Source organism: Tachypleus tridentatus, chromosome 8 (genome assembly GCF_004210375.1).
Source record: "Tachypleus tridentatus isolate NWPU-2018 chromosome 8, ASM421037v1, whole genome shotgun sequence".
In the NCBI taxonomy this organism is placed as follows: Eukaryota; Metazoa; Arthropoda; class Merostomata; order Xiphosura; family Limulidae; genus Tachypleus; species Tachypleus tridentatus.
In genome coordinates, this window is record NC_134832.1 from 74,473,362 (window position 1) to 74,499,307 (window position 25,946).

The 25,946-nt window shown below is 31.1% G+C and overlaps 1 protein-coding gene across 5 annotated transcripts in view; it reads right to left on the bottom strand.

The window, feature by feature from the left end:
• The window catches only part of LOC143222687 (RING finger protein unkempt-like), a 56,871-nt gene that overhangs the window by 1,545 nt on the left and 29,380 nt on the right, over positions 1–25,946 (bottom strand). For 4 of the 5 annotated variants that reach the window (XM_076449524.1, XM_076449525.1, XM_076449523.1 and 1 more), the window contains 4 exons: positions 21,130–21,387; positions 8,887–8,982; positions 7,146–7,307; positions 880–1,036 (listed from right to left, as the gene is read on the bottom strand). In XM_076449524.1, the coding sequence (XP_076305639.1) occupies positions 880–1,036; positions 7,146–7,307; positions 8,887–8,982; positions 21,130–21,387 (673 nt within the window). Of the gene's footprint in view, positions 1–722; positions 1,037–7,145; positions 7,308–8,886; positions 8,983–21,129; positions 21,388–25,946 lie in introns of those variants that run through there. The other variant, XM_076449526.1, reaches the window with a different exon arrangement.

Below are 25,946 nucleotides of genomic sequence, written 5' to 3' on the forward strand. Positions count from 1 at the left end.
CTGTCTGCTTTTCTCATCAGGACTGTGTACTTCAAAAAATGTTATACCTTAACATAAAAAATGTTAATATTTTTATTGTGCATTATATAAATCAACTATGTTCTTCTTTAAAAGTCAATTTTTTTTATTTTGTTTTTGCCTACCCACTTCACATATGGCTAAGTTGCTGATAGAAAGCCTGAAATTATATTTGAGTATTTTCAGTGATTTCCATTATTAACATATTAACAAATGTTAACTAACGAAAATATTACTCTTATTTTCATTGAAAAGAAGCCACATCTCAGAAATCATTCACCAGTGTGCAATTTATTATTTAATATGAAATTTAAAATGGGAGCCAAAACTATTTATAAACCAGTTTAACATAACTACTTTAATTCTTAAATGTCATTTTACACATCTTGGAACCCTGAGTCTTAAAAACCTGTTAATATAAACAGGCAAACAATGCAACTTTCACTTCCTGGAATAACTGGAAATAATGATATCCATAATGCCAAATAAATACTAAATATTCAAAAAATATTTCACCTAATATTCAGTTCTACACATTACACCTCAGCTGGGTGTCAAACATGAAAAAAATCAACACAGCTATGTCAGCTGACTTGTTTTGTGACAAATATATATGATAATTTAAAACCCTAGAAACTGTATATTAAATTACATTTTTTTTGCTTTCTTTTGTACTTAATTTGGCAAAACAAGGGACAATCCCAGTAACATCCTTGATGTTCACTCTAAAATTTAAAAACCACACTATTTCTACAAGAGTCCAAATGAGAAGATAATTTGTATTAAACATTTTTCACATGTTTCAGTTCAAATAAATGCAGAAGCTAGATAATCTATAACTTTACATTGACAAGTTCATACTTGATCTCTGGGCAATATCAGCCTGGCAGTAAGGACATTTTGACTGGTGAAGGGCACACTGGTTACATAAGACATAGTGGTTACAAGGTAACAGTGCTACACTACGGTTCTGGTTTTCACATACCATACACTTTGTTGCAGTTTTATGATAAATCACCTGTAAAGACAGAATAAATTACTATATATAGTAAATTTCAGCATAAATGAATTATTAAGTTATTAATCAATCACTTAATTTTTATTATGGCCATGCTTCTTATTTTGTTCTCAATTACTTTTATTTAATTTGTTTCTCTCTCTCTCTCTGTGTGTGTGTGTGTGTGTGTGTGTGTGTGTGTGTGAGGATCAGAACAGAAACTGGAAACATCTATCACTTTTAAAAGCAACCTTTGAGAAGTGTTACTAACTTCTTTAGTTTAATTTCTGAACTCATATTCCATTTATCACTAATGGAAAATAAATAAAAAAAAAAGTCAAAAGACAGCAAGAGTTTCTGTGTTAGGTGGCAGTGAATTTCAATCTATTAATTAAATCTGTTCAAAATATATACTCTTCAAAACAAGAAACACAAAAGGGATATTTCTGTTATTTTAAAGAGAAATATACGTAATAACGTTACAAGCTCAGAGTATGTGATGTTACACGTGTTAAGGCACTGATTGTCAGACCAAAATGACAATAAAAGTTGTGCACTTTGAAAAGGGAGGAAAACATCGGATTTTTTGCCAAAACGCACGTGTCCAATAAATTTGTTTGAGAGATTTGCATGTTCTGCAAGTGCAACATGTGCAAAATCCCTATAAAAGTGACGAGTTCTTGGTTTCCATAGCTCAGTGTTAAGCCACCGACACACAATACAGTTACGCCAAGACTGACTGAAGCACAACACAACAACGCCCCTGGTTGCTTGGAAGCAGGCAAATCTCGATCAGATGTTGCCAGAGCTGTGAATGTCCACCCAAGCACCATCACAAGGCTACGGAATCGTCACCAACAACATGGATCAACTCGTGGCCGTCCACGATCTGGCAGACCTCGTGTGACCACGCCCGCACAAAATTGCAACATCCAGTTACATCACCTTCGGGATAGGACGACCACTGCAACGTCTACTCCCTCAACCATACCAGGGCTGCGTAGGATTTCCGATCAAACCGTACGCAACTGTCTACGAGATGCAGGAATCCGATCTCGACGTCCAGTCAGAGGCATCATCCTCACCCAGCAACATCGTCTAGCACGGTTGCAGAGGACTCGGGCACATCGGGTATGGCCTCATAGACAATGGAGGCATGTTTGGTTCAGCGATGAATCACATTTTATGCTTTGTAGGCAGGATGGAAGGACCAGTGTTTACCGTTGCCGAGAGGCGAACGTTTTGCAGCAAACTGTGTGCAGGATGTTGACAGATTTGGTGGTGGTAGCATCATGATGTAGGCTGCCATCGCCTACAATGCCATAACAGATCTTTTGCACATTCGAGGGAATCTTACGGCTCAACGATACGTCGACAAGATTCTTAGGCCCCATGTGCAACCCATCATGGTGAACATCAACGACGTTTTTCAACATGACAACGCCCATCCTCACACAGCCCGACTCACCACTGTCTTCTTGAGACACCACAACATCAACGTTCTTCCCTGGCCCTCCAGATCACCAGATTTAAACCTCATCGAACATCTTTGGGACGAGTTGGACAGATGTTTGCGATGGCGACAACCTCAACCTCAGACTCTACATCAGCTTGCAGCAGCTTTGCAGGCTGAGTGGACAGCCATTCCACAGGATGTGATTCGTTATCTCATCGCTTCCATGGGCAAGAGATGCCAAGCAGTTATTGATGCTCACGGGGGACATACTCGGTATTGACGTTGAACTTCACCTAGTGAGCGTGGACTTCGCCTTTGCAGACTTTGGATGTTCAGCAGTGAATGTGCAAAGTTTCACACATGTCATACAGAACTACCCAGAATAAACTTGTTAACAATTTGTCTCATATTTTGCCTTTTGCATTTCTTTCTTTGAAGAGTACATATAACAGGAAGAGCTCTCTAATAATACAGATGAATTCAAGTAAAAATTACTATATATATATTTGGAATTAAGTATTATGATTGCATTTCCAAATAAATAATATCAATTCACCACATGAAAATTTTTTTCACAATATGACTCACAACTCTGAAGCAGATTGAGATATATCTTGCATTTTTTAATTCACCATAACTGTTTTATCATGCCCGAACTGAAAGTCTCCGCATTCAGTCTTTCCCCCTCTAACAATGCTTATCACTACTAAGCTTTTAAAGATATTCCCATCAACCTTCTACTCTTTTTGACCCTTCTCAAATCAGAGGAAAATCTTTGAAACAAATTCTTACTGTCATCAACCAGAAGTATCCATTTTGACGTATGTAAATTTGACTTTAGTAACTGTTTAACTTTGCCCACATGGGCTCTGTCTAATTGATCAAACTAATAACTACTTTGAACTTGTTACAGTTTTCATACTACAGCTTTTAATACAGTATGTGTATGTTCAATAAATTTGGTAGACTTTTAGTAAATATTACGAGTCTTTTAAACATAAAAAATCAGATTTCTTAATGATGGACTTTTACTGAAGATTTGTTTGAGAATAAACCAAATCTTTTTTTTAATACTAGTTCGGGTGAAGAGGTATTTTCGTTTTAAGATTAAAAGTATTTTTGTCTCAAATTTCATTTGTATAACCTCTAAAACCTCCTAAATACAAATAAAACTTTTTTCCAGGAAAACTTTATATTTGATCTGTTAACATCTTTACTTCAATGATATACTTGATTTTTCAAACTGTAGATAGATCAAAGTATAATAAAAGGTTGTAAAGTTATAATTTTTCACTACTGAAAATGTATATCCAATATTTACCTCATAAATATCTATTCACTTTCAGTGCTGCCCTCTATATGCGCAAGATTTTTTGTGCATGCCACAAGCTTTGAAACTCCCACCTAATGAATCTCACTTGCACATTATGTGACAATCCTCAACCAATAAGAATACAAACAACACACATTCTCGATGGATGTGACTCCCTCTAATCAATTCTACTATCACACTTCAAGTGTTAGCAGAAAATGGAATCACCAGTTTTCACTGGGGAAGGGTAGGATCCCAGTTAAAGGGTACCACACAAACTAAGTGAATACGAACAAGAAAACAAGATAAATAATAATGAAAATGAAATAGACATGACTATATAAAATTAAGGAAGTGTGTTATAACAATAACTATACGATGTGATGTTTGAAAGAAAAAGCAACATAGTTAAACTAATCATTGATATACCAGTCAGATTAATTCTGGTAAACCTACAATAATAAAAACCATTATAGGCCCACACAAATGGTATAGTAGAAAAGATACAACTAAGACTAATTGCTACTCTGAACTTCACTGCAAGTATTAACCAATCTAAAGAAACTTATATTATGGAATTCAACTCACCACAGATATCAATATTAACAATAAAAACCACTAAAGTAAAATGGTTTATCACTGCAAAGACAGTGGACAGTTTTTAAAATGTGTAGGCCCTCAAACTTAAGGAAAGGCCTGACAAAAGTTAGTTCACTGGGTGATCAATTGCCCGATGAAATTAAAACATACATAAAACTTCAAAATTTCAACTATAAACTACATTTTAATGCTAGTTTCACTGGCATAAAAGTATTAATAATGTTACTTAATAAAAGTTTAAAAATAGCTCTCTAAAATATTATGGGTTAAGCCCAGTGCCTGTATTTTCAAGCAAGTTGAAATCAAATCATTGTAGCTTTTAGACCCTTTGTCAAAGTTTGACACCCTTTATATAATTTTATTTGAGTATACAGATATTGAAATAAATCAGTTCCAACATTAAATAAGAGAAGTATTCACTTATACATTATCACTAATTTACCAACAAAAATAAAAAAAACACTTAACTCTTAAACAAGTAAACTAAATCAAATAACACTGTATGATTATAAGTTATGTTTATATATTTTCCTCATACTTTTAAGTGTTTCAACTGATTAGACATTAAAAATAGGTAAACTGGTAATATTACTTCAACTCACTTTAAAACTAACAACAAATACGTTAATGATAATTTGTGATTAGCATTAATAGAGAATCTGTTTCCTTAAATAATTAGCTTTTTTCTCCTCTCATTAAATAGGCAACACTACTATTTTATCACTGAGAAATAACTACCGAATCTTAACAAACATTAATATAGACACTGAGTGACTGTTAGATACAAAATCTGAGCAACATATGACAATCACCAAAATCATAATTTATCACGAGTCTTTACTTCTTTCTAAGTAATAAATATTTCCTTATGATCCCTATAAAACAATTTATATTGTACTTAAGGATCAATAAAAAATAATACAAAATATAAACATAACCCACAAAAAATGTTACTAATAAACTAAAAAGGTTTAGGGAATTGCCTGTAATTGACTTTTAGGAATAATAGTTCTATAGACACACAATTCTTCCATATATTAAAGATGTTTGTATGTATGGTTACAACATGTAAATGCTTGGTACAATTACTGTACCTTACTGAAAGCTTGAATCATGGCATCAGCACCATTAATTTTTATTGCTCTACTGTACATCTCTTTGCCATAAGATAACAAACCAAAATAAACTTAATAAAAATGAATAATGCAAAACACAAAGACCAAATGAGTCCTTAATCTGAAAGTATGATGACACAACACCAAAGACTACCAAAGTAAAAACAATTCTTTCTTATAAGGTCATATAGTATCTTCACAGATAAATATACAACTCCAAACTGCTGGGAACTTGGTACTGTTACACTAGGTAAAAAATGCATTTTAATTTATGAAAGGTAAACATCCTACATGAAACTAATACAATATAGGTCACCTTGAAAGGTGTTACCTTTCTCTATTTTATCACGAGTTTCACCATGGAAGAAAAACAACAAAAATCATATTTTGTCCTAAAAAATTTGTCTGACAAATAATTTATTTACTGTTAAAGCTTTAGTACCGTTTTGAATGTGGTAGGAGATACCTAAGTATTTCAACAGCATTACGTATGATCACCGTTTGGGTAAAGGGGGTGGTGATTAACAACTTAAATAACACATTTTCAACTTAACACAGTTAATGTGTTACAACTGAATCTGAATCACTACAAGTCTATGGTAAGATTCCTACATTGCAAATTGTTATTTACACTTTATGTGATGTGTATATAAAAACTATATACTTTTACTTCTTTCCCAATGAAATCATGAGTAGCCTCATCAATCTGCAGAAGTATTTCATCTCAATAGATCTTACTGATTACAAAAACCTCACAGTACTATCTCTGACTGCCAAATGTTCTACACTGGAGGTTAAATCTAGCCTTCAATATACACGTTCACAATGATCTGATTCCAAGGCACTTATATCTTTAAAGTCTCGAGAGTAAGAATCAACAACACATGGTTTACAAAAATACTAGTATGTCTTTAAACACTGTTGAACGTTCAAAAATCTCATGTAATTTGTATATAAAAACAAGCCATCACAAGATGCCAAAAGACAGTTATATATTGTTTTTCAGCTACAGTCAGTATAGTGTAAGCCTCTGAAACTATAGTTGTGATTAACACGTATTAACAAGAAAACTACAGAATCTGACCAATAACATTTACAGACTTTGAACATTATGAACCATTCTACTTAAGAGAATAAACTTTAGACATTAATATTTCTACAAAGACAATAGAAAGAAGCTTGTAAACTGCATTAGGCCAAACAAAAACGGAGCTAGCTAGCATTTCCATCAAGTGAACTATATCTGTATACCAACATAACAGCAATTTGAGCCTCGGGGACTTGGACCATCAATAAAACATTAGTTCCAAACCAGATAGAAGACTGAATATTGTTTGTGAATTTGTAACATTTCTATATGTAAATAATTATTTGTTATAACCATTATAATAAATTGTATTGTTGTTTGTATATCAAAATACATTTGTGATAAAAAATAATTGTGTCTATCAATCTTATTGGCAAATATCATAAAATAACTTTTAAATGTGTTTAAATCATAATACATAATGTATGTTATATAATAAATTGGATACTCATCCAAGAAAAATTGTAATATGTAATAACTGAAATATGTCTCATTTTCTGCTGTATTACTCAACCTTACCTGAATTGAGCTATGACAGGTTTTAAGATATAAAAACTTACCTTATCTAATCTGTCTAACTCATTTCTAAGCTGGTCCTTTATTTGTTTAAGTTCTCCAAGAGAGATAGTTTCTAACTCAGATGTTCCAGGTAAAGTTCGTAATAATGACCCACCAGTTAAATTTTCTACTTGCTTTTGGAGTAAATCAATCTTAGCTAATGCCTTTATTAAAGTGGAAGAAAAAAACATTTAAGAAGATATCATGATATAGTTAAAAAATACCACATTTAATCTTACAACAAGCAAAAAAGTATAGTTATTTATCATATTGTTATTGTATGTGTTGTTTAATTTCCTCATATGTATCTATGTATGTATGTGATATTCCTTCCAGCTATATTGTACTATCTTCACAGCAACATACACACAAAAAATAGCAACTTTTAATGTTAAACAAAAGTTATATTTATTTAAATTATATAGCCACACTGATTTAAAAGCTATTTTCTCAAATTTATACAAATAAATGTAAAGTTTTTCTCTTTGTTTAGTTACGATACCTAAAACAGTCTAGAAATTTTTCACATGTACATTTACTAGCCTATAGATATTACAAAAACCTTAGGAAACTGCTTCACTAAATAACAGCATGTCTCATGGTCTGTATATACAGAATAATAACTTCTTTAACTTATTGCAAGCCATTATGAAAACATAGCTACTACAAAATACACACAGCCAGTATTATCTTCACACCAGTGAAGAAGGCAAAAATCATCATAAAAATGATCAACTCTTGGTTTATCAGACAGTGCACTAGCACTCTTTATGTAGAGATAGCACATAAACCTGTATTACAGCAATACAAAAATCATATGGATTTTAATTTCTATAAATCATCAGACTTTAGAGCTGAAGAGCTACTTGGCATAGTTGCTCTATCTCTGGTGTATACGTCACTTTTAAGCTTTCCAGAGTTTCCCAAAGTTAAATAATTGGTGGAAAGCAAAAACCCAAGACTTCTTATTTTCATTTACCATCATATGTCTTCAGTAGGTCTAACACCTACCTAGTTCTACTAATAACTATAATTATACTACTTGATAGAACAAAATAGGCTTCACAATCTATGACTACCTATTTTGTTATTATGCTATGCAAAATTTATAAAGCTTTAGAAAACATTCTACAAACTAGTAACTCAGTACACAAGTATTAGCAAAAAAAATTATTGCTGAATTATGTAGGACTGGCTAAAGAACTTGAAAGAAGGAGCCAAACAAGGTAGGGATGGAAATGAGCCACTTGATCCACCTAATGATCACAAAGCAGACAAATACATCTCAACAGTATATGGAGAATAAAATCCCTACATTACTGAATTCCTCACTGGCAAAACAAATATTACCAGAATTTCCAAACTATAAAATATTACCCTATTGTAAAATAATCATAAAAGAAGTATTCTAAAATTAACTAAAGGAAAGGTATAATGATGAAAGCTAAGATTCTACTGAAACATTAAGCTGTTAACAGATAAAGGCTGATAAAAAAAAAATCAACTCACAAGACAAATTAATAAAACTTAAACTACGTACTTTCAGGTATCTGTGACACATTTATCATAAAAAAATTGTTTTAAAACCACTACTAATCAATATTTATCATTTATTTTATTAAAAACTGTATTTATACAAAAAAAAATGCGGAAAATTAAAATTCTTAATTATCTATTAATATTTGTGAAAATTATTTTTACTTTCAAAATATTCAATCTTGAAAGCAAATATTTTTAGTTTACCTCGTCTCTTTGTTGTTCTCGTACTTTTTCCCTTTCAGTCGCATCTTTGGCTTGTCTCTTCCAAGCTTCACATGCCTGGATAGTTCCAATGAACTCCTAAATAATTTTTTTATATAAAACTATTAAAGCACATACCTTGTTAACATTACATCAGACAGAATTTGGTTCCATGTTTCAACCTAAACATATAAAGTAACTGCTATATAAAGATTCACAGTTTTGCTATACTGCACCAATAATCTTTTCTATAAGTACTGTTTCTAGTTCATCTAGTAACATTCCATCAAAGTTTTTGTATTTTTTTAGTTTTTTGACATTTTTGTTTTCTAAATATTTATTGTATATGAAATAATAAATCTAGCTGAAATAAATTTATGTCAGCAAAGATGCACACACACATACATACACACACAGAATTCAACATGGTTTTGCAAAATGGATCAAAACAGTATTTTATCTTTTCATGGCTATACACACTAACCAGAAAAAATTACATTTGTTTAAGAACTGAAACACTTATTAAAACATGATCCAGTTTATATATTTTTTAAAGCTTTATATGCTGTATATTTTTGAAGTAGAAACAAAATATCTGATGTTTACTTCACTCAAAAAATCCAAAACAAATATTATGAAACTTATATATCTGTAATAAGAATGTTATATGTTATTGTCATGAAGTATGTCACTATTCTTTATTCATGATGTGTATAATAGTTTCACCACGTTTAAAAAATTCTGACATCCACTTAGATCTGTATGCATGCTGTTTGATTGTGAGAGAAATACACTAGTGTAGTATGAATATTTCTCCTCTCTCTTCTGGCCAACTTATTATGATTGAATTAAAAGAACTTTGCTGAAATAAGTGTATTAAAGCAGTGAAAATTGGTGGTAATAGATATTTGTGCCATTAGAATCTAACAATTTTAAATATAGTGACACTTATCTTTATTTAACCTGTACATTTTATTTTGTTGCAGTTATAGGTTCAAGAAGTCTAGAAAAGTAAAATTTAAAACTATGTTTGAGCGGGGAATAGTTAACCAAAAGCAGCACTAGTAACCTGAACGCTGCATCATAATTTTGTAGGTATTGAAGAAAAGAATTAAATTTTATAATGTTTAACAGAAATAGGGAAAATTAAAACTGAAACAACTTTATACTTAGAATAAACAATTTTATAAAACTTGTCATATATTTTCAGTGGTTGTTGTACGAGTATATTCAAACATTTTGTTTACTGAAAACAGAGTTAAAAATAAATTGGATTGCACAGTCATAACAAAAATACTGCAGGCTTTAGAACTATACAGGCACAAATTACAATATATAATGTCATGGCATTAAAAGTTCACATACAAAATTCTGTACAAAAATTAAGCTCAAATACACACAAATTGTGAGTGTTTCAAGCCAAATGTTCAATTATCCATGAAGTTCAGACAGAAGGAAAGCAGGTTTAAAATTTAAAACCTTACCCCTACTGAAATATTTTCAAAATGAACAAATACAGGAAGTTTATGTTAATGAAACACTTGAAACAACAAGATTTTAGTTTGCCAGAAGATCCTGCTACACAATTTTACAAGATATCAAAACCATACTTTAAGAAACTAATACAAAATACTTCATGTTTAACATCAGATATAGCAAGAGAGGTGTTTCTCAGGTGAAAAGTACAAATAGGGTAATTCCAACTTTTAATTATGTTAGAAATAGATTCTTTAACAAAAGTATGTATGCTTATAAAAAGTTCTCCATTAATCTTACTAAAAGAATTTACTCATTTGCCCATTTCTTCTTGTTGATGTCTTTCTTACTGCTAGTTATAAGTATTACTAACTTAATTTCAAAGCAAGAGGAAAGTGAATGAAATAGCTGTTTATTATTCACTTCCAACAGTCCCTAACTGTTTTTATTGCATCCCACACATTTTAAGATATATTCTAAGACAAAATTACAAGCACTGCTATAGTCACAAACAGAGCTGAGCAATTTAACTGATGGTTTATGAGCAATGAATAAATCATTAATCAATTAATGTCATGAAAATAATCAACTAAATTAGCTGTTCTAATCATTGTTTTTAATAATTGATTAACTGAAATTATGAGTAAGTCACTGTCACACAAAATACAAATCTACTGATCAACATTAGGGTTTCCAGTTATCCTAAATATCCAAGTTATTAAAATATTGTGATTATGTTTGTTTAAGCACAAAGCTACACAATGGTCATGTGTTACACTTCAAGATTTGAGGGTCTTGGATTTAATTCTCATTGCAACTAAGTCTGCTCGCTCATCTTGTATTTATTACTGTAATGCTACTAAGGCTATTTGCCACTGTTACTGTTGAATAGGGAGAAAGCATCTGGCTGAGAGCACCCAATGACATTTCTGTAACTATTAAGTGTTAAATGAGGTGTAAGTTTACTGTTTACACTGTGGTATGGTTCTACTTCTAGCTTAAGATTATATAACTGTGTTTTTAAAGATGTATAGGAACATAGACATAGGAATAGGGCCAATCTCACTCACACATTTTTTTATGAAAGTAATTGTATTACTTAACACTCCTACAAAAAGTGGGGTCTAATAGGCCCCAGAGCAACTTGAAAGGTTATTAATATTAGGCTAATAATTTTGTATTTAAATGAAATTGCCATTTAAATCCATTAATGAATGGATTAACGAGATTCCCACTGTCCCTATCTACTATCTAGCGAAACCACAGCCAGGGGAACGGGTTTGGAGAAATCAGGACTAGAAACGTCTTTTCGTAGGAAATTTTAATGTTGAACAATCACACACACTTCTAAAGGGTTTAAATTAATCATTTTTTTTTCAGAAATTAACAAAAACAGACAAATATCTTTACACTATTATACAGTACCAAAAAGAAGCATCAGATGTCATTAGTTTTATTTGATTAGGGTATTAATTACAACAAAAGTTTTGCTGAAGTTTTCTGAAATCAAGAGAATTGGAGTATCTACAAACCAATAATGTATTATTTCAAATACAATAATATGAATGTCAAACAATGTCATGTAAATTTTTGTCTTATCTTTTTAAAGACACAGTAAAAGTAACATGTCTAGACTTTATACTTAAGTTATAGAGTTGTTTAATTTAAAATAGTAGTGTTTATGACATCTTAAGCTCTTTAATCTTACAACTCGTCACAGAATTTATTTGTCATTGTTTAGAAGTTAGAATTCTCATAAGGTTTTCATAATGTTGATGTTTAAATCAAATGAAAGCTAGCAGAGATTACTTTATTAACAGATTAACAAAATATTTACACTTAAAAAAATGTTTTTACAAGTTTAAACATCATTATATCAATTAAAAAGAGGGAACATGCAGTAGCCTTGGCTGTAATTACACTTCAAATCAGTCAAGAGATGGAACTACAAGCTAAAAGTTTGTACTTTAAAAAAACAAACAAACTCGGAGTTATTCTATGAGATGCTATACTGTGGCTAAACACATTGAGAAACATACACAAAATATCATACATTTCTGTAAATTATATAAATGTTAAAATTGTGAAGTAACAAAAAAAAACATCTAAGTTATGACAATGACCTGTTTTGATTAAATAGTGGGGATTAATCACATTACACACTCATTCTCTCCTCTGTACTAAATCACACAGTACACTTCACTTTAGTATGATTAAACATTGGTACCATACTACTACTAAATTCTGCAGACACCAACTGCTACATCTAGAAAATCTAACTACTGTTTTAGTGTTTTTTATTTAATTTAAAACCCCACCCATAAAGATATTTATAATAATAAATTCATGTATTTTTTTAATATTACAGTTTCATACTCAACTTAGCACTAATAACTATTTTTTTAATTAAATGTATAATTTATTTCTAATACTAGTCTTGCTCTAACCATAAAAAAATGATGGGTTGGAGTTTTGTTAAAAGTTCCTTCAGAAAGTTTTCTTCACCAAACTTCCTCCTCCATCATAAAAGAAAAGCAATTTCAATTGAGAAAATATAAACATTTTTCTTGCAAGCTTCCAAAAAATGAATAAGAATGGTGTAAACTTAGATCAAAAATGACTCACAATATAAGCACTGCACATACACAAAAATTGAAAAGTTTTTTTTTACTTCTAAGTTTATTTCCACATTATTACTACATCACAAATCCATCAATCAATATTTCAGATGTACCAGAACATACTTTTCTAATCATATCACCTAAAAAGTATTGTTTAGATGCCAAAAGGTGAAGCACCAAAAGCCAACATGCCTAAGGTTTATGATAAAAATCCTATCACAAAGTTAAGACCTAAATATTAATTTCAAGTACCATCATTAGTTAAGACTAATGGGAATGTATTTGGGAAAAAGAAAGAAAGAAACTTTATTTAAAAAGTAATAATAAAACTAAAAAGTGTCATGAAAGCCTGAAAAACATAAGAGTTATGGGAACTAACTTGTCAAGAACTACGAAATGTTTACTTCAAGCTAAGTATATGCATGAACTAAAATATAAAACTATTTTAAAAAGTGATATTTAAGTCCTCATGAATGTTTGAAATATTATTTCCCTGAAAAAAAGGTATAGGGCCACCAGTTTTAATCATTCACACCATTATACAGAAGTGCTGTCTTTCAGCCAGTAGATACTGAAATGATTTCACATAAGGGATGATTACTATTGCAATTTGTACTGTTGTGATGTCAGTAAAATGAGCACGCTCCATGAACCACAAGACAAAATATCTACTCTGTAGTAGGTTACAGCAGAGTGTAAAACAATTTAAACAAGAAATAAAAATATTTATTACTCTTAATTTTGGTTTTATTTACTGTTGGAACAGTACACTTCTGAAACTCTGTACATCCACAAAACATACTTAAGACAAAAATATCAGGTCCATTTTTGTTAAGCAACACATAAAAGATCCATTACCAAAAGACAGTAGTCTTATACAACTACAGAGATGTAGGAAACTTATTCAAAACTGAATAGCAGCATGACTGAATTTTTACAAATACAAGGTGAAGGGAAAATGTGAATCTCACTGTCTGCCAATAATGCCTCATGACTAAAAGTAGGAAGTAAACAATGAAAGAACCTCTGAGCAGCCTTTAATAATTTAACATTCCTATAAAAATGTAAAACAGTACTTGCTTAGAATATAACAATATTAAAAAATTATTTTCTTTTTACCAAAAGGAAATTTGAAAATATAATCTGTGACACAAAAGCCTATTGCACTTGTCGATTAACCATACCTTCTGCTATGGACTGAAATTCAACGTATTCAAGGTTCATCAGCACACCTTGGGTCAACAAACCAAAGAAAAACATTAAGACCTCTTAGAATAGTGTTGTGTATATAATTTGTTGTTTTTAAGTACTTGTTAACTCACCACTTAGTAACCTAAAAAGTCTTTAATATCAAACAGTTGGTTCATTACATAATGCCAAATAACAAATAATAAAAATTACTCATGTACCTAAATTATGTTACTATACTATGAGTTTAAAAGAACTTAAACATTCCGTAAAATGGACAGCAAACTGCCTGTTGTGAAGATACAAGTGTAGAGGATGAAGTATCAAACGTATTCCACCTTCTAGGTGTGTGCGTATGTTTTCTACAATTTGTGGAGGAAACTTATTGATGTTGATCAAGTATTGTTTTATTTTATCTAATTCATCATTAATTTTATCTGGTGAACATAGTTTTATGGCTGTGTTTATTTGGTTTTTTAGTATGTTGAGTTTTTGTTTCGTTTCATGTACTGAGTCCCAAGGAATGTATAGTCCAGTATGGGTGATTTTTCAGTAGATTTCTGTTTTAAACTGTATAAATCAACTAACAAAAGTAAATATATCCCACGAATTAAAAACTCACGAAACCATATACTGCTGCATACCATATATTTCTGACATCAGTAGAAAAATAACCAACATTTGGCAAAAACTAGTAACAAAATATGGCATTCCAGTTAGAACCAAATTTATTCAAAAACCAGGCACAAAACTAAGGTCTATACTGTGTAAAAACTACATTGACAAACACCACACCAACATTATTTATAAAATACAATGTGATAATTACCATGACTTCTATATTGGAGAAACAAGTAGAAAAATGGAAACCAGATTCAAAGAACACAAAAAGTCACCTTGACACATTTTTGAACATTACAAATCATATAAACACAACGTAACCATAAAAAACACCCGAATACTAAATAAAAAAACAAACATAAACAAATGCAAAATTAAAGAAGCCTTACTTATACAACAACTCAAGCCCAAAATAAACCAATACAAAGGAGCACCTTTAAATCTATACTAATAAATATAATCAAACATCTATGCAAGCCCTCTACATTCCTACAATTAATTACACAACCCCCTTCAAACATGTGGTCAACTATTAGTCAGTTACCTCTTTCTTTCTTTGTGAACCTGACGATGACTGAAGAAGGTCAAAACGTTGTTCGCTCCTCTACATAACAAATTTTCTCAACTCATACAAGATAAGTTACTGTTTAGTCAGAATGGTGGGTGACTGCAAAATATTCTGATGATGCAAATCTTTGTTTAATGTTTTCTGTTATCCTAACCAAACAACGCATATAAATAAATTGGCTAACTGGCTATTTAATCATTTCTAATTTGAATTTTGATACATTTTAAATAAGAAACTGTCATCATTATTGGTGATAGTAAAATATGTTTTCATTATTAAACTATCAATTTATTTGTCTTCCAGAAGATCAGTGTGGAATTAATGCATATTGTAAAATCAAACATAATAGTAACATCATGGTGGTATTTAGTTGGCAGAGGTTCATTTGCCAAGTAGGTGTATCACATGAAACCAAGGGTAATCTAAAAATGACTAAATCAAAATAAACAAAAATAAAATAAAGTTAATAACATGTGAGAATAAAACAGTGACTGAAAAAGTTATGGAGCTATGATACATGTCTGTTTGCTTGAATGGGGTGTGCACCAACAAACTTTTAGCTAAGTAACCATTTTTACCAAAATCATAGAAAACAACACATTTGTTATAGTATTTAAATCAACTGGCTGCAATCTGTTTATTATCTTTAAAATTACATGATTTGTTTCAACTTAATATCACATACACATGCTCTAGATCTATTTTACACTGAATGATGGCCACATTTCTAAAAATAGCAGTGTTACATTACTTATAAATAACTCATAGTAAAATACCTTTCCAAGTTGTTACATTTTAAATAGAAGATCAAAAGTTAACTACAATTCAGTTGATGACAATCTGTCATGAGAAAATACATGAGCAATGATTGGTAAACAGAAAACTAACATTAGCAATTTTTATAACTTACAAGGCTGTTACAGTACTAAACGCAAATTATGATTTTCTTTATTCACTGCAAACTAATTTTAAAACTTAATGCTAACAAGCTGTGATATTATGAGTTTTAGAAGTAGGCAATCTAAAAATATAGAAACAAGTTCTTGTCACATACCAAGGTACTTTAAAAGGAAGAAGTCTGACTAACAGGACTACCAAGTTTATTCAGCATCTTTACAAAAATCATCATGCAGCCAACCATTCACTGAATGCCAACTTTGTGTTAAAAGAAATCAATGAAAAAAAAAGAAACTTCTCTTCCAAAAGTATTTGATTAAGTCATAAAATGTGAAGTCTCTCTGCTTTCTTACCATAAACCATTAAAATATTCAATTCAGTACTAATAAAGAATACAGAAACATTACAGTTCTATTTCTTAAGTCAGGATTATATTTTTTAACTTTTACATTCAACCTCCACTTGCATATAATTTAAAAATTCACAGCTGATTACAATAAACTTAATATATAACATCTGATACCATACTTTAAACTTGCTGTTGTGACCGTAAGTGGCTCCATAACACAAATTTTCTACACAAGTGGATGTTCCTCTCAATAAATAATACTTAATTAAAACGATTAAAAATGATAAAAGTTTTTATGGAAAATATTCAAATTTACCTTGCAAGACAAATGCAACATGCACATGTAACAGTAGCTATTCACGAGTTTCAACCTTAGGTTTAACTTTCACACCACATTCAAAACCTAGCATAAAATAGTTATATACCTCATGACTTTGTAAAGTGCCCTTGCATTTTTATAAGGTACATGCAAATATTTAAAAGTTTAACCAAGTGAGGTTTCTTGAGACCTCCATGTTTGTTTGCCATTCCATTCTGGGCAAACTGTAAAGGATCAATAGTATTGCCAGTTCATATGATAATCACAACAAAATTATTATATACTTTTTTCTTAATTAATTTTTAAAATACTGTTCATAGTTTGAAAACTGCAAATATTTCTAATTCTTGGTCAATTTTTACATGATCTCAGAAGATTGTTGCACAAACATTTTCTCTGTAATTTTCTCACAGCTGAATTTAATTTCCTAATATGAAAATGTATTTATAATAGATACTCACCTCTACATACAGAATAGTTGTACCTTCCATGCACCTGCCTATGAGATTTGCATGTCACTAGTCTTGTGCTAGCTCTCACCTAAAGTTCACTTGTTTATTAACATGACTGTGCTTATGCATGATGAGGTTGTCATGCAGCAATAGCCCTCCATCAGAAGTGTGGCACAATTTAGATATGCAGTAACTCCCCTTATGCACTTGCACTTGAAATAACTTCATTCTTATACCAGGCAAGAAGAAAGAGCACCAATAGTTGGGAAACTGGGTGGGAATGTGTGAAGAGGTGGATATCCATCAAAATTACATTTTCATATTAGGAAACTGTTAACTTTCAAAAAGATATCTTACAAGGAGTGTCACACTAAATAGCAGGTTTTTTATGGGCAGACCATGAAGTACAACATCTTATCTTAACCAGAGTATACATCTTTGCTTGGAGATGAAACAGCCTGAAAATGAAGATAATGAGAGATTAATGCATGGGAAGTCAGCCAAGAGAGGATCTCTACCACAAGGTTTAAAGTCTCTAGTACAGGACAAGACAAACTTGAAAGAGAATCTTGAAAAAAAGGTTCAATGTCCAAAAGCAGAGAATCTTGGAGCAGGTGCCCACTCAATAGGCAATATAAAAAACAACTACTGTGAAACCATCAGAGTGGATCAAGAATAACTGATGTATCAAAAGAGGTGAAAAGTGGGAACCTTCTCAAGGAACAATAAGAAGTGACCAAATACCATAAGACATGATGTCGATCAGAGATCCACCTCAATCCAAAAAGGAAGCAACTGTTAAGAAATTGAGATTCGGTGAGGAAGTGGTGGTAATGGAATGCCAATTTTAGCATTAACACAAGTTATCCAGCAAAATAAATCCTCAAGAGGAGTAGAAAGGAAGTTGACAATCTTTGACAACATACCTTGTAAAAGATTTCACTGGACTTGTAAAGTTCACTGGAAGAAGTACATGTGTGCATGCAATCCTACAAGGAATGAGTGGTTCCAGGAAAGTCAGAGACCCAAAAAGCAAAATAGCCTTACATAGGATGAAACAAGTAGCACAAAATCAAGGTGAATACAGTCAAGAGATTACAAATGAAGGCTGAATCTGACCAAAATAATAGTAAAAATAAAAGCCAAGATGTATAAAATACTGTGTAGGCATGAGAAAGAAGATGGAAAGCATGACACAACATTCCAACTATTTAGGCTGCTGGAGAAGAAAAGTTCTATAAAAGAATAAAAGCTTCCAATAATGGATAAGAAGAAGCCCGTCGACCAAGTAGGAAAGGAAACAGCCTCAGTCCATGAAAGTGGTGGGGGAAGACATTCATGATGCAATGGAAGGCATAAAAAGCCAATGCCACATCACAGGGAAGAACACGTAATTGAAAGACTTAATTCTGATGGACAAAATGTTAAAAAATAAAGTCTGGAGAATGGATAATGGGATAATTAGAACATGTAGAAAGCCATCCAATGCAGTGAAATTTGTCACCCACTGACTGAGTGAAAAAGCCCAGTGGAGAGAAATTTTCCACCTGGAACCACAGAATGATTTGAAGCTGGCTAAAACACAAAGTTGATAAATATACATCAGTTTCAGGTTTTCTTGGGGATCATCAAGAGGTGAGAGTAAAATACCTGGCAAAATGGTGTATACCTTCTCAATGGGATGTTTTGTCAAAAGATCTGTATCCAAATCCATTAAACTAAATGGAGTGACAAGGAAGAGAAGAAGAAATGCAAAGGGGAGAAGTGGAGAAAGATCCTAAAAGAAAACACAAAAAACCCACCTGCTGGTAGAAAACTGATACCAAAAGCAGCAAAAATAAGACAGACAGGCACCTAAAGAGTGATGAATCAGATGTCACATAGCAGGATGATGGGAAAAAGAACACTTGAAAGCTGGAATGGAAAGGATAGAGGTACTCTGATCCAGCCAGGAACAAAAGATCAAAGACAAAGGTAAGAAACACAAGAAACCAAGCAAGAGAACATAAAATGATGACTAACTACTTTAGCTCAGGTCTCAAGCAAATCCTGAAAACCATCAAAGACTTCGGGTTAAAGTAAGGCAGCTCATTGACGAGCACAATGATATGAAGGCAGGCAAGTGTACATTTGTGAGGAGTGAATCCCAACCCAACAAGTCCCAACAGCAGAGAAATCGATCATGAAGGGAAAGAGAAAAGAAAGCAATAAAGGCTAGGATGGTAAAGAGAAGGGAAGAAACATCTCTGCAAAGCCCCACTGGAACATGGGGAAATGGCTAGATAAAAGGTGAGGAATTAAAGGGTAAATAGGAGGGTGGAGAGAAAAAGATGAAGATATGGAAACATGGAACTAAAGAATGAAACAAAGAATAAGGAGTCTACTCCCCAAGCAGGAAAGAGAGAAGAACAGCTAGAAGTCAGGACAAAAGAGTTAAGAATGGAAGGAGGACAATTACACGGGTACAAGTGTAGAATTCCTGAAGAAAAAAACCAGCATGAACCTTAACATTAGATGAAGGAAGAAAGAAAAAGTGTTTGTTTGAATTGGTTTCATGGAATAACAAACAGGAAGAATCAAAAGACGCAGATTACTTGAGTAATCATATCCTCAAAGAGACTAGAAGGTTGAATATTCTTCCTGACTGGTAGGGCTGTACCCAAACCAAACCCAAATGATAAGAAACTTAAATTCATTCTCCTCCTTTTCGTTTACAAACTGAAGAGAGAGGATTTTGGCCAAAGGGGTGCAAGGAGGCCCAAGTATGGATGAGGGAACCCACAATATGCTGTAAAATCCTCTACAAGCATCCAGAAACCACAGTAGAAATAGGTTCTGTGTTTATAATTCAATTACTTTCACAGGACAAATTAGAAGTTGCATCACTTGAAAATTCATGACGTAAACAATGCTTTCGAAACAGAAGGCAGAACAAAGATATAAATATCACTGATTACAAACTTCAGTACATTAAACATGCTCAAAAACATTTAATACATCTGTTCAGTGTAATGCCAATGAAAAGAATGAAGTTATTTCAAGTGCAAGTGCTTAAGAGAATAACATTACTGTGCACTGAGGATGTGTCACCCTCCTACAGGTGTAGGCTATTGTTGCACAAGATTGTCATGCACCAATGCAATTCACACTAAATATTTTAGGTAGGAATAAGCTCAGGACTAGTGGCATGGAAATCTTACAGACAGAACTGCAAAGGATACAACTTGTGCAAAAGGTAAGGTATACTGCTAAAAGTTACCAATTAAAATAATAACATGAATAAGATTTATAGTCTTGTTCCTTTTATGTATCTGCCCTGCATATTTTTTATATCTGGTTTTGTTTTACTGACAGACCTACTTAGATTCATATGTTTTGGGTCCACATGCCATTTGGTACCACAAATACTTATAACTTGTGTTATAAATACTGATGAAACATATAGTAGGCCATAGTTTCTTGTTATTAGGGGAAAAAAAAGTTTAAAAGGCTACATAAAATTTACAAAAATGTGCGTTATCATGTCTTACTACTAGAAATGCACAAAAATACATTTTTCATCTCACTAACAGCAGTTTCAAAACTTTACATTAATTTCAGCATATTCAATTTGCATATTCCTACAAAAATCAGTGGTGTAGATAGCCTAATTGCTTTGCACCATAAAACACCAAACCAACCAACCAACCAATAAAAAATAGTAATCAACATTTTTAATTTGCTAGAAAAAAGTATAATTTCAGCATATGCCTTACCATTTTCAACTGATTATAACCTTCTTCCATTGTGGCTAATTTGGTTCTACTAGCAACATGTTCTTCCCGTAATCTGTGAACTTCTGTGAGACTAGGACCTCCAGAGTTAGCTGAATTAAATGTAAACATGTTTGATAACAGAGGAGAAACTGGAGACATGTTCTGTGAAGCAGAATATTCATACACTCTAGAGCCATGGAAATGACTATAATTTGTGCTTCCATAGGAACTTGCATGGCCATAGAAAGCTGTAGCAGCCTACAATCAATAAAAGAAGCCAAAAGATTCAATTTAAAAAATGTTCACACACAAAAAAAAAGACCGGCGTGTCTGTCATTTAACAAAAATGTCAAAACTGTCCTATCTCAAATACAAAGTGAACTATCAAACCTTTACCACTTTATGAAATAAGTTCAAACTGGGCATTTACAACCTACATCAACATTTTCCTTATTTATGGAAATATATAAAAAATGGATAATAAATTTTTACAATAGTTATAAATATGACAAAATAATGGAGTGTTCAAATCCATATCATGAACTGACTTTATGTTCTGTAATTCTACAAGTAGATTTCTTTCCTGTATATTCTACTTAGTTAACTGAACTGTTAAAAAGTTCAAATATCTTTCCAAATGAAACTAATTAAAAATGCCCACAAATACACACAAAGGTACACTTGTATTTGAGAAATACAGTTTGCTTGAAAGCTATGAGATGTCATTTATGAAACAAAAAACAAGAAAAAACACTTTTAATCTTATATACTCACATATTTAAACACTTTTTTTTACAAGTACTTTGTGGGTTAGTATCTAACTAAAAAGTTCATTTTAAAAAAACCTGTATAAAAGGAAAAGAAAGACAAAAAATTGACTAGTTTAAAATCTGAAAAAATTATAATGTCAACTACAAAATATACCTAAAAGTGATTTGGGACACATCTAGTTATTCCAGTTTGTTTCAAATGTGACAAGAGAGCTTCCATTACTAATAAATACAACTGAAATTATATAATAATATTTATAATCTAAGATAAATTGGTCAAATCAGATGAAAATTATCAAAACCCCTTCAAAATTTCTAAAAACAGGCAATTTGTCTGGTTTTAATATGTAAAGATTCTCATACAGTATTATCTATAATTTGGAGATATATCTTACTAAACAATGAAACAATACTAAAACCCCCAAAAGAAGCATTAAAAGTTCAGTAACTTTTATGTGGAAACCAGCTGTCTTGTGAGTGGTAGGAGTTTTTTTTAACATGTCACTTAACAGCCAAGACAGTGTTTTAGTTATTTTGTAAGATATAGTCACTTTTCAATTATATATGCATAAAGATTATTACTATTTAAAAATAAATTATATAACTTTTACTAAAAGATGAAACAGTGAATTATAAAATAAAACAAACAATTAACTCTTCTAGCTATAATATACTCAGTTGCTGCTCAATGTAGATTGTCATGCCTTTTAAAATTTCACATGTGGAGGAAACACAATGATTTGTTTTAGGTTTTATGTGCAGAGTTCAATATTCAAAAAATCATAAATTACAATATTGACACCAGAGAACTCCACTATAATTTTTTAAACTTTATAACTATGCTGTATTTTGGTCTAAACAAATACAAAATTTTGAGCAGACTAAAAATATAATCTACCTCTTGAAATTTTAGTTCAAAAGTATGATGGCCTAACATTAAAATAGCAGCTAAAACCACTAGGGGGACTTTTATATATAAAAAGTGTATATAACAGATCGTTTCCAAAAGTGGAAAGAATTGAGCAGGGCAACTGTGTCTGATTCACTGAATATAGTGATGGCTAAGCAGATAGAAAGAGGTTTTTTAATCTTATATTTTAGCTTGGTAATGGCAATAACTTGAGTTTTTAATTCATACAAAACTACAGACGTGATATTTTGACACCATAAAAATTTAATATGAACCAGTGCTGTATTCAATATATTATTACACAGGAAAACAGATGTTTAACTGTATTTATTAATATTTAGATTTAAAGTAAGAAACTGTATAATGTATAACATTAAACACTGAATTATAATCTACAGTTTGCTACCAAATTTACTGATATAAATTCATGAAGTAGTAGTTCTATAAAATTTTGAATGAGAGTCAAATGTGATAAAGTGGCTTTTGACCTATGACCCATCTGAAAAGAGTTACAGAAAAATTTTGCTTTAAGTGCTTTTGGTGTTTTGCAACATTTCCAAGTTTTGTGAAGTTGAATAAGGCCTTGATGAGAGTAGCTGAAGTACACTGCTTACCAAAGTCCTAAAGAGACATTGTGTTATCTAACTTTATATTAATAAAACTTATTGTTCATTGTGCACACTGTAACATAGCAGATAAGACATTAGTATTGTATAATAAGGTGATGTTCAACTCTATTTCCTGATCTAATTCTCAGTGAACTGATGGGTCTTATAGCTCTGGTTATCAGGGTATTAATTTAGTTGGTTAAGTTTCTCCTAAGTACTTCAGTATTTCTTTTAGAATTTAAGAGAAACAGAGAGAAAAAAAAACAATAAAAATTGCTAAGTTAAAAGTGTAAAAGAATAATGTTCTTGATACAAAGTTCCACTCAATTAATATAGAATATTAAAATGAGAAACAATCTCAGAATTAAAAAAAAAACTTTAATAAAAGATTTTAAGAAATAAACAAAACAGACGACAGAAACTTGGTTGTAATTTGAATTATTTCAGTTTCTAATGAATTTTAATTTGACTGATTAGAGTAAACAGTTTTTAAGCATTTGTCATAAACATTTAGAATGCAGTTTTTTGTATGAGTGTCGAAATGCCTGTTATTTCATTATTTTACTCATATTAAACAGTAATAAAATTAACTACTAGGCTGAATATGAAAATTATGTCAAGTTAAAGTAATTAGAAAAATAAGATTTTTATAAATTATACAGATCCCACTAAAAAAACCAAAAAAACTTTTATTATAACAGATCACAAATTCTATAGCTGCAATCTGATAGATATTTGCAATATTTCCACATGTGAAGCATGAGACATTAAAAAAATATATATTTTCTTTTTTTTTGATAAATTGAAGATTCTGCAACTTACAAACAAATTCACAAACGTGGGTAAGCTTCATCAGCCTCACATTTGAAACAAGATTAGGAATGTTAAGCTTTAAAAGTTTCAAGAATAAAACAGGCTGTTTTTATTTCTATTAATGTATAACACATCTGTATGTCCTAGCAACCTGTATTTGTAGACTATTACTCTATACCATTTGATGTGAATTAATGCAAGCTGTAGCAAAATGTTTTTGTAGGTCTCTGATGAATATTATTTGCATTTGTAGATAAACAATGGCAAAAATAAAATAAAATAAAAGGCAAACATACTTAAGCTCAAATGCAATATTTCATCCAATAGTTTCATTTTTCGAAATTAGTAAAATAGTTCAAAGCATATAATGAATATGCACATATTCATTGAATGTGGATACAATCATTTTATCAAATTAACTATACCTAAAAACAGTTAGCATTATAAAAGATGCCATTTGTTTTGTTTAAAAGTTAATCAAAAAGCTACACAGTGAACTATCTGTGCTCTCCCCACCACAGGTATTAAAAACCAATGTGCTGGGGTGGCTACAGGATGTCAGGTTAAGAAAATTTTATCTGTATCATCACATATAACATAAATGAAATATTTCAATTTAAGCAAGTAAATATATAATAATGTTGTTTACAACATGCAACAATTCAAGAAATAGACAAAAAGAATAAGTTTTTATTACTATAGTAAAATAACAATATGACAAATATGTAATTGTTAGACAGTCAAATGTGGTGTCAGATCCAGTTTTATGAAATTTTAAGGAAATCACAACAAAAGCAAAATAGTTTATTTTTATTACTGGTTGATTTTTTATCCATTTTAACTTGGACCATCTCAAACACAAGCTCAAAATCTGCAACTACAAGCACTAGTATACCTGTACACAAATCTGAAACCTTCATTTTAGAAACCTGACTGTTTGAAAGGAAAGTTACACCCTGAAGAATCAAAAACAAATTGAGAGAAAATTTTAATCACAAACACTACCCCATCTCAAACTTTTTGTTAGTGGTAAAATAAAGCAATATTCTTATTTAGAAGAAAAAGCAATGTACTGTTTCTCATAAACACAACTTATTTGAGTCTGTTTACCAATAACTTTTTTATACAAGGTCAGTGGATTAAATCAGCCCTGTAATCCAAAAGTAAACATTAATTTCCAAACTAAAGATTTTAATACAGCATCTCCACTAAACCTGGAAAGCACTCAGTAATTATTAAATCTTTTGTATGCAAAAAATCAAAATTTTTAAAGTATCTTTAATAACTATTTGCCACTAAGTATATGGAGTCACAGTATTTAATGATAAATGATTTTATGTTAAAATTAAAAATATATTTCTTCATTTGAATATTTTCAAATTGTGTTTGTATAGCCTCTAAAACCTCCTCATATATCAAATTTCTTTTTTTCAGTTAAATTTTATATTGTATCTGTTGTTTTCTTTATCCTAACTCTATGGATTCAGACAATTTGACTCACCTTTTAATCACTATGAAAAAATGAAAAATCTAAATTACCTCCTTTATCGTTCTGTAATGACTGGAAATTATAACAGGAAACTACATTTGTTTGTACTAAATAGCTTATAATAATCTACAGTCATTTAAAAACTTAATTTTATTCCCCACTGGACCATGTTTTAGTTATAATCCTGTAAAACACCTGGCAAGTAGGTAGTTCAATTTATAGTGAAT